General features: G+C 41.6%; 1 protein-coding gene across 3 annotated transcripts in view; it reads left to right on the top strand.

The window, feature by feature from the left end:
- rasgrp3 (RAS guanyl releasing protein 3 (calcium and DAG-regulated)) overlaps positions 1–15,037 on the top strand; it is an 84,715-nt gene extending 69,678 nt beyond the window's left edge. For 2 of the 3 annotated variants that reach the window (XM_067988675.1, XM_067988673.1), the window contains 3 exons: positions 1,488–1,640; positions 4,116–4,481; positions 11,433–15,037. In XM_067988675.1, the coding sequence (XP_067844776.1) occupies positions 1,488–1,640; positions 4,116–4,465 (503 nt within the window). In that variant the 3' untranslated portion in view covers positions 4,466–4,481; positions 11,433–15,037. The remainder of the gene's footprint in view (positions 1–1,487; positions 1,641–4,115; positions 4,482–11,432) is intronic. The other variant, XM_067988674.1, reaches the window with a different exon arrangement.
- The last annotated feature ends 4,952 nt before the right edge of the window (positions 15,038–19,989 follow it).

Here is a 19,989-nt window from a genome sequence, read left to right as displayed (position 1 = left end):
GAACTCTGCAAGGCCGGGGACGTAGAGTCCTGCCAAACGTAACGGCAGGACCTCATTGACGTTTTTTAGCTTCATTTCTTGGGGGTGGGTTAATATCAAGACCATTGACTTTATTCATATTGCAAAAAAAAAACCTGCTTCTTGTTGTATCCCGTTGCTTGTGCACGATGTCATGAGGAGAGTATTGTTCAACTTGTACAAAGCTGAGTAATTATCAATGCCTCGTAGAATGAACAGCACCGTCCTTTCTGGACAGCTTTTAAAAAGGCTGTTTTTTCACAGCAGAGGTCTGATTTCCCCATCAGTTCTTCTATTCTACTCAAGAAAGTTATTTTGAAACTTCGATTGTACTTACGAGCAGGCCGTGCTGTCGGACGAAATCTTGATGCTGCACTGCACCAGCAGGATATAAACTGGTTGCTGAATTTCCCTGCAGTTTTCTCTTGTCCACCACAATGACTTGTCCTTTAATGTGAGAGTCCGCACCCAGCGATGAAAAGGAATGCACAGGCATTCTGTGTCCACATGGCCGCCCGCTGCTCAAAGAAAGACATCCCCCATTTTATTAAAACCATTTTATTAAAACAAAGCGATATTGCAGTGGTGGGGGAAGGGGGGTTTAATTGTCCTCAGTGCCCCAGGATTGGAAAAGGGAATATTAGTCCAGGGTTCCACTCTGACCACGATCCAGCAACACCCACTGTTAGATGTGGACAGGACGAGACCTGCAGCGGTCAAATAGCTGGCCCAGCATTCACTATCTAGGCTCGCATGTAAAGAATCGCCAGTTGGTTAAGTTCCAGAGAGCTGAGGGTCCCTATGGATTGGTGCTCCAGCATTGATCTGCACCTTTAGGAGAGGAGGGTTAAGAAGAAAAAATGGTGGGGGGGGGGGGGAAAGAATGGCACATACATATTACAGCATTTTTTTAAATAGCTAACAGTGATTTGAAACTGGTAAAGTCATTTCGAGGATCAGATTATCAACGAGCTCATAGTTTTGCAGTTTTTGATTTCACAGAGTACTGTCTTGCAATCACTCCACTGTAACCTTTATTCCCTCCACAATATGCGCAGGTAGGAATTGCTAGACTGAAAAGGATTAAGGTCCATCTAGTTCACCTTCTACCATCCCAGTAGTTGCATGATACGCTGATAATGGAGTTGTTAACTAATCATAGCAATCAATCTCTTATCAATAATTACTGTAAACCTGCAAACAACAGACTAACATTTTCGTGCTGTTCATGAAGAAAGCTTTGGCCGTAAGGGTGAGTTGTATACAGTGCACTATCCATTCATTATAATTATTTAACAGTGGTGGAGTTGTAGTGGACTAGAGGTACCAGAGGAATAACTATTGTGCCAACCTCTCAGTGCATTAGGGAAGCTCAGTGATTCTGGCCCAAGAACTGAGCGTGCTCACACTGGGCTACTTTGAGGACAATGTAAGCTGCACTGTGTAACTCTTACCTTCTTGCCCTACAGATTGTGGTGTGAATTGCCATAAGCAATGCAAAGACCTGCTAGTGTTAGCTTGCCGGAAACTGCGGAAGAGCACGTCCTTGGAGAGCACTTCACCGCCTCCACACTCCCATGGCTCCCTGCCCAGCAGTCCTGCGACGCTCTCCTGCAGAGACGGTAGGGACCGCTGATATGATCCTGGGAATGTTGTTGGTTCAGGAGTACTTAGAAAGTTGTTTCATTTCCCTTACTCATCCCCTCTTCAGTGGAATATACAGCTTTACTCTGCTAAATGATGCAGTTAGCATTAATTGGTTCAGTGTATGAGGGTGCAAATTACCATTGGTGACATTACCGGACAAATTCCTCTGTCCACTATTGTATCGGAGGCATTAATGTATTTATTTTAAACATATTAATGGTGCTGCTAATATAGCAGACAAAGGAATGTCACGCGAATGTGTTATATATTAATCCACTAATATCACCAACAGTAATGTCTACCCTGTAGCTTCTGTCACACATCAATGAGCCTAGCTGCTGCAGCAAATCTTTTCCCACTCCTCAGCCAGCCTCTCCCCCTGTACGTGGACTGTGAATGCCATACGACCTAGAAGGAGTGTGGCCGACCCACTGCCAGGTCTCCAGCAATGCCATGCTGAAGCAGTTAGCGGCAGGTGCATAAGTGTGACCTGAGAATGGTCCTTTTAAATTCAATATTAATTCCATCTTCTCTATGTCCGCATTTTCCCAATAGCTTTCCTTCACCTTTATGTTAAATGAGTTCTCCCTCAAGCCTGTGTTCAACACTCTGGAAGGATTAATGCATTTTGGAATAAGCTTAACTTTAATCACCAATTTAGTCTTGTTGAGGAATAATCTACATGGAACATTCCTTTCCTACACAGTCATCTAACTGGATAACAGCTTGATTGGACAATTTCCAACATACATCCCAGGAAGCAATCTTAAAATTCAAGGAAATTAGATCATTTCATTATGTTTTTGGATGGTATTAGGGCAAAAAGGTTTTTTTTTGCATAAGTAGATTAATTGTGAGTATGATTTTGGGGGTTTATCAAAGCTATCACATATCCTCCACATGCCCAGCTTTCAGCAAACAGTTCCTGCGACACAATCCACTTTCCATGTGAATCACATTACTTTCTTCTTGTTCATTGACTTGTTATTGCTGTTATCTCAACTAAGCCACCTTGTAGCAAAACAAAACATGCTGTTCTTCCAGGGCTCTCCATCCATTCACGACTGCTATGGCGAAACCTACTGCACGGTTTGCCTTTTAGTTGCACAGCTCTTTTTTTAAAAGTCAGAAGGAACATCCTCAATGGATTACCTTTGAAGCACAGTCACTGTTGTTGTGTAGGTAAACGTGGCAGCCAATTTGCACAAGTCAGAACCCACAAACAGAAACTGAATGGTTGACCAGATGTTGCTGCTGTTGGTTGAGAGAGGAATGTTGGCCAGGATATTGGCAGAAGTCCCTGCACTTCAAATAGTGCCATGGGATCTTTTACATCCACTGAACAGGGCTTCAGTTTAATGTCTCATCCGAAAGACAACAGCTCCGACAATGCAGCCCGCTCTGAGTAATGCATTGAAATGCGTGGATTATATGCTGAAGTCCACGGTGGGGATTGAACTCACAATTTCTGACTCAGAGGCACGAGTGCTACCAACTGAGCCAGGTTGACACTACTGTATATGACTTTTCAAAAGTCAAAATTTCTCTAATCCCTCATCAAAAAACTTATTTCTATTTGCTGTCAGGATATAATAGCCCTGAATTTCCATGGGGGGGGTGGCGGGGGTCTCCCAATCTCCCGCTGTAACTGTGATGGGAGAGCAGCAGAAACTGGGACAACAGTGTAAGCAGTTGAAAACGGCCCTATACGTTGTTTCTCCGAGGGTTCTACTGATCTCCCACTGACGTTATGGTAGGAGATTGAGACAAATCAGCGCCAGTGTATTTAAATGGCCCTATCAATGGCACTCCTCCAATTCTGGACTTTTGCTCATCCCCAATTTTGATAACGTTCCTGTTAAGCACCTTGGGGCAATTTACTACGTTGTGTGTGTATGCGTTTGGGGGGAGGTGGGTGGCGTTGCGTTGGGAGGTGGGGGGATGGTGTTGGGAGGTGGGGGTGTTTGAGGGGTGGGGTGTGTGTGTGTGTTTGGGGCGTGGGGTGGGGGTGTCTGGGTCCGAGTGATTCTTCTAATCACAAGCCTCACTTGATGGTTATTTTGACCTTTTGTCCTCTGGTATTAAGCTCACAATTGTAAACAATTTTACAACACCAAGTTATAGTCCAGCAATTTTATTTTAAATTCACAAGCTTTCGGAGGCTACCTCCTTCCGAAGGAGGTAGCCTCCGAAAGCTTGTGAATTTAAAATAAAATTGCTGGACTATAACTTGGTGTTGTAAAATTGTTTACAATTGTCAACCCCAGTCCATCACCGGCATCTCCACATTAAGCTCACAGTTTAAGCTAAATAGCTCCCACACATTTAGTTTATTTCATGCCTCTTGATATTTTAAAGATATGTCTCTTCTCAATCATCATGTTGCCAGGTTGACTTTGGTGAGTCCCTCTTAATAATTTCAGTCTGTATTTTCTTTACTTCTTTTGCAGTTCAAGATGGAGCTATGTTTAATTTCCCCCACAGGACCGGAAACCAAGCCATTGACGGCAGGTCAATCACACTAATGACTGGTTCAGCTCAAAAGATCTCAGTGCGTTTACAGAGAGCGACGGCTAGCCAGGCCACACAGACCGAGCCCTTGTGGCAGGAGAGCGGGTGGGCCGCAGGCGACTCGGGGTCACACACCTTTCCAAAAATGAAGTCGAAATTCCAAGGAAAAGGAGGAAAGGGTAGGGGCTTTGCCAAGTGGGAAAACGAGAAGCCCAGCATATGTGCCAAAACAGAGGAGGAACACGAGCCAGTGCAGAATGGGACCGAGACGGATGAAGAAGAACAATGAAAGCGCATTACTCAAGGTAAAAACTGAGCACTCTCAATCCATCACCAAGTGATATTGGAATGGATAACTGACAAGCACGAGTAAGTTTATGAATTGCAGGTTATTATGGATGGCATATTTATCTATTGATATGTAACAGCTTTGCGTATTTGTCTAATTGTCATTTTTTCATAAAGCACAATGTTTCTCTAAACTTTTTCTGCCAAATGTCATTAAAGTGATAAAGCGCTTGTGTAAAATGCCATACCTATTGTTCCTTCATTCATTTCATCTGTCAATCAAAATCTTCAGACCTCACGTGCCTGTGCCCATCACACCTCAGCTGTCACTCTTGATCTGCAAAACTTGCTCAAATTTCATATGCCTAGAACAGCAACCAATCACAATTTAACAAATTAAAGTTGTGATTTTTTTTTAAAACAGCCTTTATATCTGTGTACAAACCCAAATTCATTCCGCACATGGCCGAAAATAATTAGAGGGAACATTGAGTGGTGGTGGTTGACGGCGAGCTGGTGGAAGGGCTCCTCACCGTTTCCCTTCCCTGCCCCACCCAGGTTACACAGGCTAACTGGCATCACTGGGGAGAAAGATCTGCCCCGGTTCTTTTAAGAAAGGCACCACCCTCAAAATGGCTTCTGCTTGGGAAATGGGCTGAGTGTTTCTAAAACCAGCCTGCAGCATATCAGAAAGAAGCCAATCAAGCTGTTGATTACGAACAGACACACTGTCTGAGGAAAACAATGGCCCAAGTGCTAGAAACAAGTAAAATATCACCGGGGAGTTAATCAATGTCACTATTTACTCAGCAGAACTCTGACATAGACAGCCTAAGTCGCCACCCCAGGTCAAGTGGCAGTCAGCATGCCTTTGTGTGTATGTTAAGAAGTTGAACGTTCTTGCTGTAAGTAATGCCTTGGTCTCAAAGTCAATACCATATAATCAAAGAGTTTTAGGATCAGACATGTTCTCCTTTTATAAAATCTTTGTGCTTATCAAAGTAAGGAGTGTTCGTGCCAGGGAATGGAATTCTTCCCATTTCAGGCAACCAGTATCAGGATCAAGTATTCCAAATCAGGTATAGGACAGCCAAGTGCAGATTAAAGCTCTGTCTGCTCGGCCCCAACATCGTGCCTTAGCCCTAACTGGAGAAGAGCACCTCCTACTGCACCAGTGTGGCATTGTTTCCATTTCTCACACCTGTCATTCTGTGACCTCATTAAGAGATTTGTAAACAATTTTACAACACCAAGTTATAGTCCAGCAATTTTATTTTAAATTCACAAGCTTCGGAGGCTTCCTCCTTCGTCAGGTGAACGATGTGAAAATGAAATCCTCGAAATGAAATCGCATTTATAATTCACAGAACAATGCTTGGTGAGTACAGACAGTTTTTTCAACTGCCCGTTGCCAAGGCAATCAGTGTGCAGACAGACAGGTGTTACCTGCCAGGTCTCAGAATATACAAATCACCAAAAAAAACAACAAACAAAAAAAAACAGAGATAGAGAGGTAGAAACATAGAAAAGACAGCAACTGACCCGTTATATTAAAAACAGATAACATTTGTTCGCTGGTGGGGTAACGTGTAGCGTGACATGAACCCAAGATCCCGGTTGAGGCCGTCCTCATGGGTGCGGAACTTGGCTATCAATTTCTGCTCGACGATTTTGCGTTGTCGTGTGTCTCGAAGGCCGCCTTGGAGTACGCTTACCCGAAGGTCGGTGGATGAATGTCCATGACTGCTGAAGTGTTCCCCGACTGGGAGGGAACCCTCCTGTTTGGCGATTGTTGCGCGGTGTCCGTTCATCCGTTGTCGCAGCGTCTGCATGGTCTCGCCAATGTACCATGCTCTGGGGCATCCTTTCCTGCAACGTATGAGGTAGACAACGTTGGCCGAGTCACAGGAGTATGAACCATGAACCTGGTGGGTGGTGTCCTCTCGTGTGATGGTGGTATCTGTGTCGATGATCTGGCACGTCTTGCAGAGGTTACCGTGGCAGGGTTGTGTGGTGTGGTGGATGCTGTTCTCTTGAAAGCTGGGTCATTTGCTGCGAACGATGGTCTGTTTGAGGTTGGGTGGCTGTTTAAAGGCGAGTAGTGGAGGTGTGGGGATGGCCATAGCGAGGTGTTTGTCCTCATTGATGACATGTTGAAGGCTGCGGAGAACATGGCGTAGTTTCTCCGCTCCGGGGAAGTACTGGACGACAAAGGGTACTCTGTTGGTTGCGTCCCGTGTTAGTCTCCTGAGGAGGTCTATGCGATTTTTTGCTGTGGCCCGTCGGAACTGTCGATCGATGAGTCGAGCGTCATATCCGTTCTTACTCCACCTCATTAAGAGAGACTGCAAATAGTGAGTTTTTGCTGTAGGTCCACAGCCACTAGGACTTGGATTGGAATCCCCCCGAGCTGCATCAGACCTCCCAGATGGGGAAGGGAAGGGGAGGGTGGGTTGGAGATAGGGCTACAATACAGTACCCAGATTGATTGACCTAGGCACCTGCTGATTGTGGCTCCCTGATGGAGTGCAGGAGCACCCCTTTGAAAAAGGCCCTGAGGGCATTCAAAATGCTGGGTTCGGAGTAGGTTCAAGCAATAACAAATCAAGTCAACTTCTAAGCAGGGCTTCATTCGTGCAGTGCATCGCATTTTGATGTGTCATTTAATTTTGATTCCATTCTCGTGTCGCACCCTTCTTGTTTCACAAATACCTAACTTTAATGGGCCAGATTTTGCTGTAAAAATAACAGGGAGGCTAACAGTGCTCACCGTTATTCATATGCAAATCGGACAGTAACTTCCGGCGACCGCACTTGCGCAGTTAAATGCGGAAATCCGGAAGTTGATGGCCGAGATACCCGACCCCTCTAAAAGCTGCGCAAAAACAGCATCTCGTTGGCTGGCTCCCGTTCAAATATATTGAACAGTGTGAAGTTCCTGTACTTCTCAGATACGGATTAAACTCACCAATAAAAGTTAAGTCAAGTCATTTTGAGCCGCAGTACCATTCTAATGGCGTGGTGAATATTAATTACTGCCAAACAACCTCTCTGGCACTGAAAATTAACTTTTACAGGTGTGGAGTCTCATTCCTTCAGATTTGAATTATTGTTGGACATTAAAAAATATACTTTTTTTTTAATTAAGTATTCTTTCTGTCTCTTATCACTGTCTCATCATCCAATCTTTCTTACCTTCTCTTTCGCTTTCTGTACTTGATTTGACATTGAATTTACTATTCTAACTTACACTGCCTGGTTCTGCGCTGTTATTAACGATGCTTCAACTGATTATCTCCTTAACCACACAGCTGCTTGCCCTGTTCACACAGGTCCCAGATGCCCTGTAGAGGGCACCATGCTGAATGGATCTCTAATTTTCAGGAACTTGCTGTGCAAACACACATAGAAAGTCTACGGGCAAGTGTAAATCTAATGAATGACGAGGCCCTGTTGGTTCGCCATTCACAGCAAAATCCGGCCCTTTGTTTTTCAAATAAATCAGTGGCTCTGTCTTGCCAACACTTGCATTGGCAAATTCAAATTAAACCTTTATAAGTAACAAAGAATTCAATTGCTATAAGAGAGGGTCGAATTGCACAGCACAGGGGGCCATTCAGGCCATCGTGCCTGTGCCGGCTCTTTGAAAGCTATCTAATTAGTTACACTCCCCTGTCCTTTCCCCATAGCCCCGCAAATTTTTTTCATTTCATGTATACATCCAATTGCCTTTCGAAAGTTACTGTTGAATCTGCTTCCACCACCCTTTCAGGTAGTGCATTCCAGTTCGTAACAACTCGCTGCGTTTAAAAAATAGATCAGCAGTTCACTAATTTGGTAATATTTAACCATTCTTGTCTGAGTAATTAGAGCTCAGCCAGGCTGTTAGCTCCCTTCACCCAAGTACTTAGCAAATTCTGACTCCATACTTCAATAAGTACCTTGTATTATTATGCAGAATACTAGTATTGAATCAATTCCAGCGGTTTATAAGCAGTGATAAATGCAACATTGTGCACCCAGAATATTTACAAAAATACTTTTCACTCTTCAGCTGCTGAACTGTGTAATGCCTTCAGGCTCACGGTGTTTATAACTTTTGAAATTATAGGTGTTGTAAACTAGCAATCAGGACATTACAGTGTTATCAAAACCACATAGGGAAATTAAATCAGTGTACTTCTGGATTTAGAACAGAGAGGATTGTCACATATCCTGTTGACACACGTGGTACTAGAATAGCTGTTATTCATCCAAAATCTGGTACCTGCTTCAGTCTAATCCTGCACAGTACCACAGCAGAACAAAGCCAGTCTGCCATCATTTTGCAGATTCAGCTGTAGAATAACGTCAAGCTGGTCCAATTCCAGAATGCTTGGCCCTCAACATTTGACTTTTCCTAGTTATTGAATGAGGATCCATGCTCCCATCCTGAGTATTTTTTCCTTAAAAATCCAGTTCGTATTATGCTATGAATACAAAGCCACTACACCTTGCTATCCAGAAATGTAAAACGGAGAATTCACTGAAAATATGAATGTGACACGTGTGGATTAGAAACAACATTTAATGATTATGGGGAACTTGCACCACTCTTCATTCATTAAATCCTGATGTGCATTGTCACCATAACTAACAAACTTCAGAACTATCTCTGGTTTCAAAGGCAGTAAATGGATGATAAACATAACCTTAGTAGCAGGGAATATTATGCACTAGAATTGATCTGAAGTCTACTATTAACTATACCAAAGAATGGAGTGTGGCTCAGTGTAGTTCTGCAATCAGCCTGTAAGGTCAGAATGTTTCCTTGGGGTCTCTCCAGTTCACTACATATTCAAAGGAATACGTACATAACCCCAATGCTAAGCCCCAAGATGAAAGCTGCACGAGGAGGATTTTGTTCTGTGGCTCGTAAAACAAATTGCAAAAATATACATAGGCCCAGAAATTACTTGGGTCATAATCCCAGTGATTATGCCAGGATCTTGCCTGACAGGGCCCTCTGCTGATCACATCAGAGTTTGCAAGGAGAGCACCGCATTAGCATGAGGCAAGAAGGTGCAAGTGCCACATTGCGCACACTGGCCCCCACCTGCGCTGTGCCAATATAAACTCGTGAGGTAGTCCACCCTTTATAAAGGTCGGGGGGGGGGGGGGGGGAAAAGAAAGAGTAGGAGAAAGAGAAGGGAAGAGGTGCCGTGCCCCAACCTCAACAAACAGCTCCATGTGCAAGCAGCCATCTGGCTACATTTACATTTTAAAAATGTCTTCAGTGGTGCAGGTTGCTTGCCTACATACAGCCTTGAGGGTCAATATGCCTCTATTCATTGTGAACTGGCTGCCACACATACACCAGGTTCCAACTGGAGCAGGAATTCCTGGCTTGGGGGGTGGGGGTGGTCCTGCCTCAGCCCTTGCGAGGGAGAGGTGGATGGAAGCTCTGCCCCTTACAGTGACCGAGGAAGCTCCCCCACAGGGCATTTCAGCACCACACTGGCTCGATGACCTAATTAAAAAATATATTAACAGTTGTGTGATTGTAACTGGTCTCATCTTCCACTGTGACAGCAGTTTTTTTTGTTCATGGTGGATAACGAATGCTCTGTGCATCAAATTAAAGTGAACATGAATATATTAAATACATGAGAGATAAAATTCAAAGTTTATTTGATAAGATAGAATCTGTCCCACAAGAGGACTATCATTTTCTTCCATAACTGCATGCTGCAAAGTTCATTTCACTTTGTAATTACTTTTAACACGAAGCTTCTTGGACACTGTAGAAGACTTGCACTTATATAGCAACTTATCACTGGGTCAAAATCTTGGAATTGCCTAATACTGTCCTGGGAGTACCATCAGCAGAAAGACTGGAGTAGTTCAAGGAAGAGGCCACTCACCTTCTCAGCACAAAAAATATGGCACAACACCATAACTTTTAAAAATCCTTTAAAGTACTTTAATGATTGAATGAATTCATTGTATTTCAAAGTATAGTGGTTGTTATATGGGCAAACACAGGAGATCTCACTCCTTTTCTTTAACATACAAATGAACCACAGAAAGAGGCATACATCTTATTGGAGGATGGCATCTTTTAACAAAACATCACTCCTTCAGCACAGTACTGAGTGTCAGCCTACCTTATGTACTCAAGTCCAGGCACTTCTGCTATATTATTTTGGATGGGGGAAGCATTACAGGTATACAAAAAGGCATGCTGGATGAAAGCAAAGCTTAAGTTTGCCCCCTGCAAAGTAATATCCTCCCTCATTAGTCATTTAAGGCCTTGACAGATGATAGTGTTAGTCTGTACCTTTCCGACTCAACTATCATGGCACAGTGAATTTGGTTTGTGGAGGGGGTGATGCCACAGGCTAAATGCACTCTATTCTTGCACTGCTGAGGTCCTGGTTCAAGCACAGCCCAGACAAATGGGATGAAATCTTACATGGGGTCTATAGCCCAGAAACAGGCCATTCAGCCCAACTTGTCCATATGGGTGTTTATGCTCCACATGAGCCTCCTCCCACCCTATTTCATCTAACCTTATCAGCATACCCGTCTATTCCTTGCTCCCTCGTGTGCTTATTTAGCTTCCCCTTAAATGTACTTATGCTATTTGCCTCAACTACTGCTTGCGGTGGTGCGTTCCACATTCTTACCACTCTGGGTAAAGAAGTTTCTCCTAAATTCCCGATTCGATTTATTAGTGACTATATTATATTTATTTCCTCTAGTTTGGGACACCCCACAGGTGGAAACATTTTCTCTATGTCTACCCTATTATTATCTTAAAAGACCCTTATCAGGACAGCCCTCAGCCTTTTTTCTAAAGAGCCCCAGCCTGTTCAGCCTTTCCTGATAAGTAAAGCCTTCTCAGTTCTGGTATCGTCCTGGTAAATCTCTATAGATTTTGAAGTTTTTTAATCAAACATGTTTACTTACTATTGTTTTTCTATCAGACAGGCAGACTATCTTTTGGTGAACCATCCAGGACAATGAATATACAATTACAGTTCCAGACTTTGTTGAAGCTTTCATTGAAAAGTCACCCAACAGGAGAATATTACTGCCTCTGTATGTGCACAAGACTGCTTTGCCTACAGCCAGATGTAAATTATTCCATTCTTATGAAAAAAGAATTTGTGAAAATAAGTTAGCTTACATCATTTTTAATGGTCATATACTGTAACAGAAACCCAGGATCTTGGAGAATTGGGCAGCTGTTTATCTCACATATAAGATCATCCCAGGGCAGAAGTCATTGGAATATTAATTTATTCAATTTGGACTTGGTTGAGAGTTAAAAAGCAGAAACCTAAACAGAGATGGACAGTATTAATCTAACTACATCACCCATGGTCTCAAACAAAAAAAAAAGCAACAAAACTATGGGAGTTATTCTTGCTTTTGGATGTTGCAAACTCCTTAGCAATTCACACAATAAACACATTTTTGGTTGTAGTTTTTTTTTTTGAGTAGACTCAAAGGAGAACTTGTCTGCAGAGGAAACAATCTGTTAAAATTTCTTCCTCAAAATTTAGAGTTGCATCGTTGTGGTTGTATAAATCAAGAATGAAAACACTTGGGTTTACCGCATCAATACACTAATATTTACATCACGGTCACAATCGTTAAAGGGAAACATCAGGAAAACCCAACACACACCTTGATGATTGTGCTCAAATATGAGTCAGTCTGAGGGTGTGCAAAAAAAAATTCCAGTGCATTAAATACAGATTGATCCTTTTACATTCTTGCACAGTACCCCTGCTGCATATTGGAACCAGCCAACTTGAGTGTATGATCTCAGTAGTGACAACATCAGAGTTGGGTCGAAGAGCAGCTCTCTACCTCCCATACTCTCAGCATAGGAATATAGGAACAGGAGTAGGCCATTCAGCCCCTTGAGCCTGCTCCGCCATTTGATAAGATCATGGCTGACCTGTGATTTAACTCCATATACCTGCCTTTGGCCCATATCCCTTAATACTTTGTGTGCCAAAAAGCTATCTATCTCAGATTTAAATTTAGCAATTGAACTAGCATCAATTGCCGTTTGCGGAAGAGAGTTCCAAACTTCTACCACCCTGTGTGTAGAAATGTTTTCTAATCTCACTCTTGAAAAGTCTGGCTCTAATTTTTAGACTGTGCCCCCTACTCCTAGAATCCCCAACCAGCGGAAAGTTTCTCTCTATCCACCCAATCTGTTCCCCTTAACATCTTATAAACTTTGATCAGATCACCCCTTAACCTTCTAAACTCTAGAGAATACAACCCCAATTTGTGTAATCTCTCCCCGTAACTTAACCCTTGAAGTCCGGGTATCATTCTAGTAAACCTACGCTGCACTCCCTCCAAGGCCAATATGTCCTTCCGAAGGTGCAGTGCCCAGAACTGCTCACAATACTCCAAGTGCGGTCTAACCAGGCTTTTGTATAGCTGCAGCATAACTTCTGCCTCCTTGAACTCTAGTCCTTTTAAATATAAAGGCCAGCATTCCATTAGCCTTATTCATTATTTTCTGCACCTGTTCATGACACTTCAATGATCTATGTACCTGAACCCTTAAGTCCCTTTGGACATTCACTGTTTTAAAACTTTTTACCATTTAGAAAGTACCCTATTCTATCCTTTTTTGATCCAAAGTGGATGACCTCACATTTGCCTACATTGAATTCCATTTGCCACAGTTTTGCCCATTCACCCAATCAATATCCCTTTGTAATTTTATGTTTTCATCTACACTGCTTACAATGCCACCAATCTTTGTGTCATCAGCAAATTTAGATATGAGACTTTCTATGCCTTCATCTAAGTCATTAATAGTGAATAATTGAGGCCCCAAGACAGAACACTGCAGGACTCCACTAGTCACATCCTGCCAACGTGAGTACCTACCCATTATCCCTACTCTCTGTCGCCTTTCGCTCAGCCAACTTCCTAACCAAGTCTACTTTTCCCTCGATTCCATGGGCTTCTATCTTGGCTCGTTTTACCCATTAACAGATTTGCCCAGTTTACTGTGGACAGTCTCTGTCTCATCCCATTGAAGTCGGCCTTACCTAAGTCTATAATCTTAGCAGCTGATTCACTTTTTTCCAATTCAAACACTACCTTGAACTCGATCATGTTATGATCGCTATTGGATAGATGTTAACTAAATCCAGTTCATTACTCATTACTAAATCTAGTATGGCTTGCCCCCTTGTTGCCTCGAGGACATACTGCTGTAGAAAACTATCCCGGACACACAAGAAATTCACTACCTTTCTGACAGTTGCTAGTCTGCTTTTCCCAATCTATGTGAAGGTTAAAGTCCCCCAATTAAGACCACTATGCCTTTGTTACACGCTTGTCTAATCTCTGCATTTATACAATCTCGCACTTAAGAGCTGCTGCCAAGGTTCCTATACACAACTCCCACTATAGTATTAGATCCTTTCCTATTTCTCAATTCATCCCATAAAGGGATCTGTTGGCTGCTTACCCCTCGTTATATCCTCCTTTATCATTGAAGTGATTTCATCTCGAATCACTAAGGCTACTCTCCTCCCCCTCTTCCATTTTCCCTATCTCTCCTGTAGACCTTATAACCTGGTATATTTAGTTCCCAATCCTGACCATCCTGCAGCCAGGTCTCAGTAATATCTATCATGTCATACCCTCCAATTTGAATTTGTACCTGTAGTTCATTTAATTTATTCCTTATACTCCATGCATTCGTATATAGAACTCTTAGTTGGGCCACACACCCTAGCCTGACCTTCAGCTTTGATGCTGGGTTAATTGTTTTACACCTTCTAGTTTTCACTATATCTGTATTGCCTAAAGTACACTTTCTTTCTGCTGCTCTACGCTTTTCCCTTTCACTTGTTCTTGAACAAATATTTGTATTGTAAATTTCCCCTGGGTCCTCCCCTCTCTTGCTGCTCTCAACTTTACTCTCTTCTGACTCCCTGCTCAGGTTCCCATCCCCTGCCACTCTAGTTTAAACCCTCCCCAACAGCAGTAGCAAACCCCCCTGTAAGGATATTAGTTCCGGATCTGTTGAGGTGCAACCCGTCTGGCTTGTACAGCATACCCAACTCAGTCACTTTAACCTGCAGTGTTTCAGCAAGCAAAAATTATGAAGTGGGGCTAACATTTTTATTTTATTCCAACGTAAGAATACAGTGTGAGCAATGAGATTGGGTATGTTTTGATCAAATCACTGGATTTTTCCCTTTAATCGAAACACTTCCAAATTCTGTAAAATTCCATTAAATGATTTTGATGCTCTATTTGTCAGCTGTTTTCTCATTATGCTTTACAAATTTTTAAGTTATTTTTGCCACCTCTGATTGTGAAATTCTGCATTTTAATAGATGTCCAATACCCTGAAGCCTTCTGTTTTTAGAAACCTAAGCTTTAGCTGCAGTGTCCTTACTTCTGCTTCTAAGCACTGCATCCTTAGTCTCAATGTTTACCCTATGTCTGAGTGCATGTCCCAATTGAAGCTTCTTTGTCTAGGCTTTTAAAAGCCCATGTTTTAAGTATTTGTAATGCAATAAAACTTATTTGTGAATTGTGTGTCAGTTAATGAAAAGTTGGCATCTTTCTAAAATGCTCTCATCATCCTGTTTATTTATCCAATTGACTTGCATGCTTATGTGCACTTGTCTCAGGCAGGGCGTGGCCTTGAACCTTAAGATATTGTCAGTACAACTGTTTCGTAGTTGTGCTTACAGCTCAGCGTAATAGATAATGTCAGTCAATTCCTTTCTTCCCTAAGGTGGACTGCTTTAGTATAAAATGCTTCACCCAGAGTCTGATTTACATTTTGCCAGAACTCATTGTGCAGGCACACCCTAATGTGAAACTTGCAGCTTTACAAAGTGTTTACTTTTTAAATTTAAAAAGTCCTCAAAAGACTAAAGGCAATCTGTTAGTGAGACTGGGTGGTGCAATGGATCAGTACACCGCCCTTTTAACTCTTGAGACTTGGATTTAAATCAGCACAGATTACAGGATAACATTTGTTTCTTTGCCAGGTTTAAGGGTCCTTTGCGAAATAAAAAAATTGGGTAGTCTTGGCCTGAGTCCTTGTGGGCTCTTCACTTTGCACGTGGTTATGTTACGGCTGAGCCTGAAATACTCGATGATACGGGTGGCCACAATAATCCACGCCACAGGACCGACACCCACCCACTGAACACAACAATTCACCAAGAAACGACTTAGGACTTCTTTGCAATATGTGCTTGTTCTCCAACGTATATATAGATTCTAAGAAAAATTTGGACAAGACACAGGATACAGAATACAAATGGGAAATTCAGTTCAGCTCGAGCTACTTCCCCATCAGTGAGTTTGGGCACCTCTGTTACAGAATTCTATTACATTCTACTTTTCTACTGATCAAAACAAACCTCAGAGATACATCTTCACTGACAAAGTCACAGATTATTTGCAATTAACTTGTTAATTTTGGAATAGAACCCGATACTGAATTGTTCTGAGTAAATTTACAGGAATTTCAGCAATTTATACCTGAAATTCATGCTGATGAACTACCACCTACCACCAAATTTGTGCCCAAGTAAACTTCATGCCCAAGTCACCACTTGGGCATGAAGTTTGTAATGTAAATGCTCTGGAATTGCACGCTTCAATATACAACCCTTTCTCCAAGGTAGGATTCATACTCATGGTTCTGTAAAACCAGGATCCACCTAAGAAGCTACCAATACCTTATTGGGTTGTAATTTTAGATGCTGGTTAAGGGAGGGGCAAGAGAGAAATAAGTTTTGGGGACTCAGAACAAATAGGTAACTATTATTAAAAATCAATACTCCTATGATTTGATATCCCATTGGTCAATAAATCAACCATTCACACATTAGCGTAAATATCCACAGTATGGGTCAGTGGCTATTGATCTGGACCGGGAATCCTGGTTGATTTCCCTCACCCTTTACCTGAACTGGGCCACTGAAGCCAGTTATAGTGCTCCTACAGAATGGATTTATATCTCCATCCCCACAGGACTGTTTCCCTTTTAGAAAGGATTAGAAACCATAACAGTTAAAAGCACAGGAGGCCATTTAGTCCATTGTATTTATGCTGGCTCTTTGCTACGGCAACCCAAAACTACTTCCATTGCCATGTATCTGCTTCAAATATTTATAGATTTAATTTCATTTATCTTAGTTAGTTCCCTTCTGGAAGCTACGCATTGCTATTACTTTAGATTGTAACCATTGGCCTGCCCAGATTAGCCATAGTACACAGACGAAATGAGATGGAACTGTGTATTCATTTTCTCCCTTCCCAACACTACAACAACAACTAGCATTTATACAGCACCTTTAACGTAGTAAAACATCCCAAAGCACTTTACTTGAGCATAGAGTTAAAGTACCCCAATGTTTAAGAGCCATTCAAACTGCTAGAAGGAACTTACTTTATCCAAAAATAAAATGATAATAAAAACCCAAATGATAAATTAAAAAAAACCTCTTGCTGCAGGTTAACAGTAACAAAGCAGTCACAGCTATTCATCGCACGTGGTGTAGTGAGTGTCCAGGAAAAGAACTATTCCATGAATGTCTCTTCCCTAAAGCCACGAAAGTCCAAAGCAAGAACACAGTTGATATAAACTCAAAACAATAAACTGCCTAGAAGACGGCACAGACTGGCAATACCACCAACAGGCCTCAAAAGAAAGTTAGTGTGAGACACAGAAAAATTGACACTGGTGTGGTAAGGATGCTCTGCCGAGGCTGACACTGAGCTGAGCATTTTCAGCACAAGCACAAAAAAAAATCTTTAAAACAAACCATACAAACATAATTGGTTTTCTGCTATTTTGCTTAAAAATAATTGGGGTTCATACAACTAATTCAAGTAGGCCCAGATGTAGTTGGCTGCACAATACGTGTGTTATGGGGAAGATTATCCAAATTATTTTCGTTAGCAAGCACGTTTGGAAGGTTAGGTACTTCTTGGATTCAGTTACTAACACCTTGCACTGATTGGATTCAATTTTATTCATTAACAAGATGTTAGCTCAATTTGGTTTGTGTGTGTCATTTGTAATGTATCTGCCTATGGCAAGAAGCTTGTCTTTTGATTTTAAAAAAATGGCAATCACCAGAACCTAATAGTTCTGTAATCATGAGTAAAACAAAGGAACTTTCTCTTTGTAGATTGTATTTTGAATGGCACAGAAAAACTTAATCCCAAATCTTCAAAAGGAAGGAAAGGGAGGCAGGAAAGATGGAGAGGGGAAATAAACAAATCACAATTTGAATCCATACCACAGTAAATAATCCTTGGGCACACACCAGGTACTACAAATTCAAATTCACTGTTCTAGCACCTGTGGATTAACATCCATTCTGTTACCACCTCTGCCTGTTTTGCACCAAATGCTCTGCCAAAAAAGCAGACAAAAATACACAAGTACAAGACTCTGGCAGCTTTAATGAAACTTAGTTTTAGAGTTAATGGATCCCAATTCAACATGGTTTATTTGAGTGTTAATATAGGCATTATAAATGCAAGTTCTTTCTATTGCTGTGCAAACAATGCAATTCTATAAAATGACCAATTTGGAAACAGCATTAAGGTTAAGGGTAACAATATTACATTTCTGTAATACAAACACTATATACATGGGAGTTGGAATTTGACAAAAGTAGCAGCTAATTGTGTAAAACAGAAAGAATACAAAAAACCTAAAGTATAGGGCAGAACATACATTTTAGAAACTATATTACAGGTGCCATAACTATTTCAATATACCTTCCATATTTTCTGTCAATGCAGTTAACATGTTATACTAATTAACCCACAATGGACAAGAAATGGCAATTTCCCCCTCTGCCCAACACAATCTTATTTTCCATCTTTATGAAAACTTGGAAGGTATAAGCAGCATTGTGCTGTGGGGATAGGGCAATCACATACATGTCAATTACATATTGTCACATACATGTCAAAACATATTTTACCAGATGCATCCTCCTACTTTTAAATAGCATAAATATCTAACAGCCAAAGTAGTATTGCACTGCAACATTAAGAATGTTTCAGTAACCAGTCAGCAGAGCTACACTTTACTGTGGCTCCATTCAAAGAACCTGCTTCAATTACATGCAGATTACTTGTGAGGGAGGAATGTTTTACTTTTTTTAAAAAACTTTAAACAAGATGTTTTGCACTGGGATGAAATGTCCATATGATGTTCATAAGCAAAAACAAATCCTGAAAATAGACACATGAAAAGGTACTTCAGGGTTCCTCTTCAGCTTGTGATTTTTTCCCTTCCTGTCAGTGAAGGGAAAAAATAAACAAATTCCAAATAACATTCCTTTTGAAATTAGATTGGTGTGCAATTAAAACTAATGGTAATATGAAGTCTCCCATTAAAATAACTTTTCTGGCATTTATTTTGTCATAAAGGTACTTCAAATAGGAAATCTGAGGCGTGATTGGTAAGGCTAGTGACAATCACAGAAAAACCACAACCGGGGTCAGTAGGGCAGCTTGCTAGTTGTTCACATTTGCAGACATTGCTGCTCCCTTTCACCCAACGTCCATGCCTGTTGTTCTCTCCCTCCCAAATTTAATATAAGTAGCTTTTAAACGAAATTTAAAAATCTCTATTCGGCAAAAATCTCTCTTCACAATGGATTATAAAAATCGCAGGACGTCATACTACGGTCAAATCATCTGCTAGTGCTGGGCAGAGATCTTACATTTAGATAGCACCTCATCACTGCTTAAAAGTCCCAAAGCATCTCACATACAGTAACTTCATTTCAAAGTAATCCAAAGAGAGATTTCACCTCTCTACAGGAAGGAGTCCTCTATCTTGGTAGGCAGGTATAGCCCCAAACATTGTACCTTTTGATAACCGGTCAAAGAGTTTAAATTTGTAGCACCTGACCTTTAAGCATGCCAAATATTAAAATATAAAAACATCAATACAGCCTTAACACTTCCATCTTCAGTCCCTCTCCTATTACCAGTTCTATTATATTTCATCTACAATACCATGGTAATTGATATTTCATTCCACTAATGACCACCACCCCCCCCCCCCCAGTTCATGAAAATGCTGACTCATGCTAGGGTATAGCTCCAAGTTACCGGTTGCCCCGATAACTCCCCCAAGTGGCCATTCTTCATGCGTTAGCCTGCACAGCAAGTAGAGGGAGGTTATTTGACCCTGTGTACATCACAGCGCAGCCTGGCTCTGTCCTCACCAAACCTCCAGGACATGTGGACATTTTATCAGAGGATCGCTGGATAGCAATTTGAGGGGGGAACCATGGCTGATTTATCTTCCTCCCAGCCCAGGGATGCTGAGAACTAATTGCAGCACCCCTACAAGCTACCGGGCTGATATCAATTAACAGCATAAACAGGGAAATGAACCTGGGAGTTTCTGGAGCATTCAATTAATTGAAGTTCTGGGGACTGAGTAGGAAATTAGTTCCCACACTTGAATAAATTATGCAAATACACCTG

Source organism: Heptranchias perlo, chromosome 8, assembly GCF_035084215.1.
Source record: "Heptranchias perlo isolate sHepPer1 chromosome 8, sHepPer1.hap1, whole genome shotgun sequence".
Lineage (NCBI taxonomy): Eukaryota > Metazoa > Chordata > Chondrichthyes > Hexanchiformes > Hexanchidae > Heptranchias > Heptranchias perlo.
The sequence above is the reverse complement of the archived record's forward strand: the minus strand, read 5'-3'. Positions and strand labels throughout refer to the sequence as shown.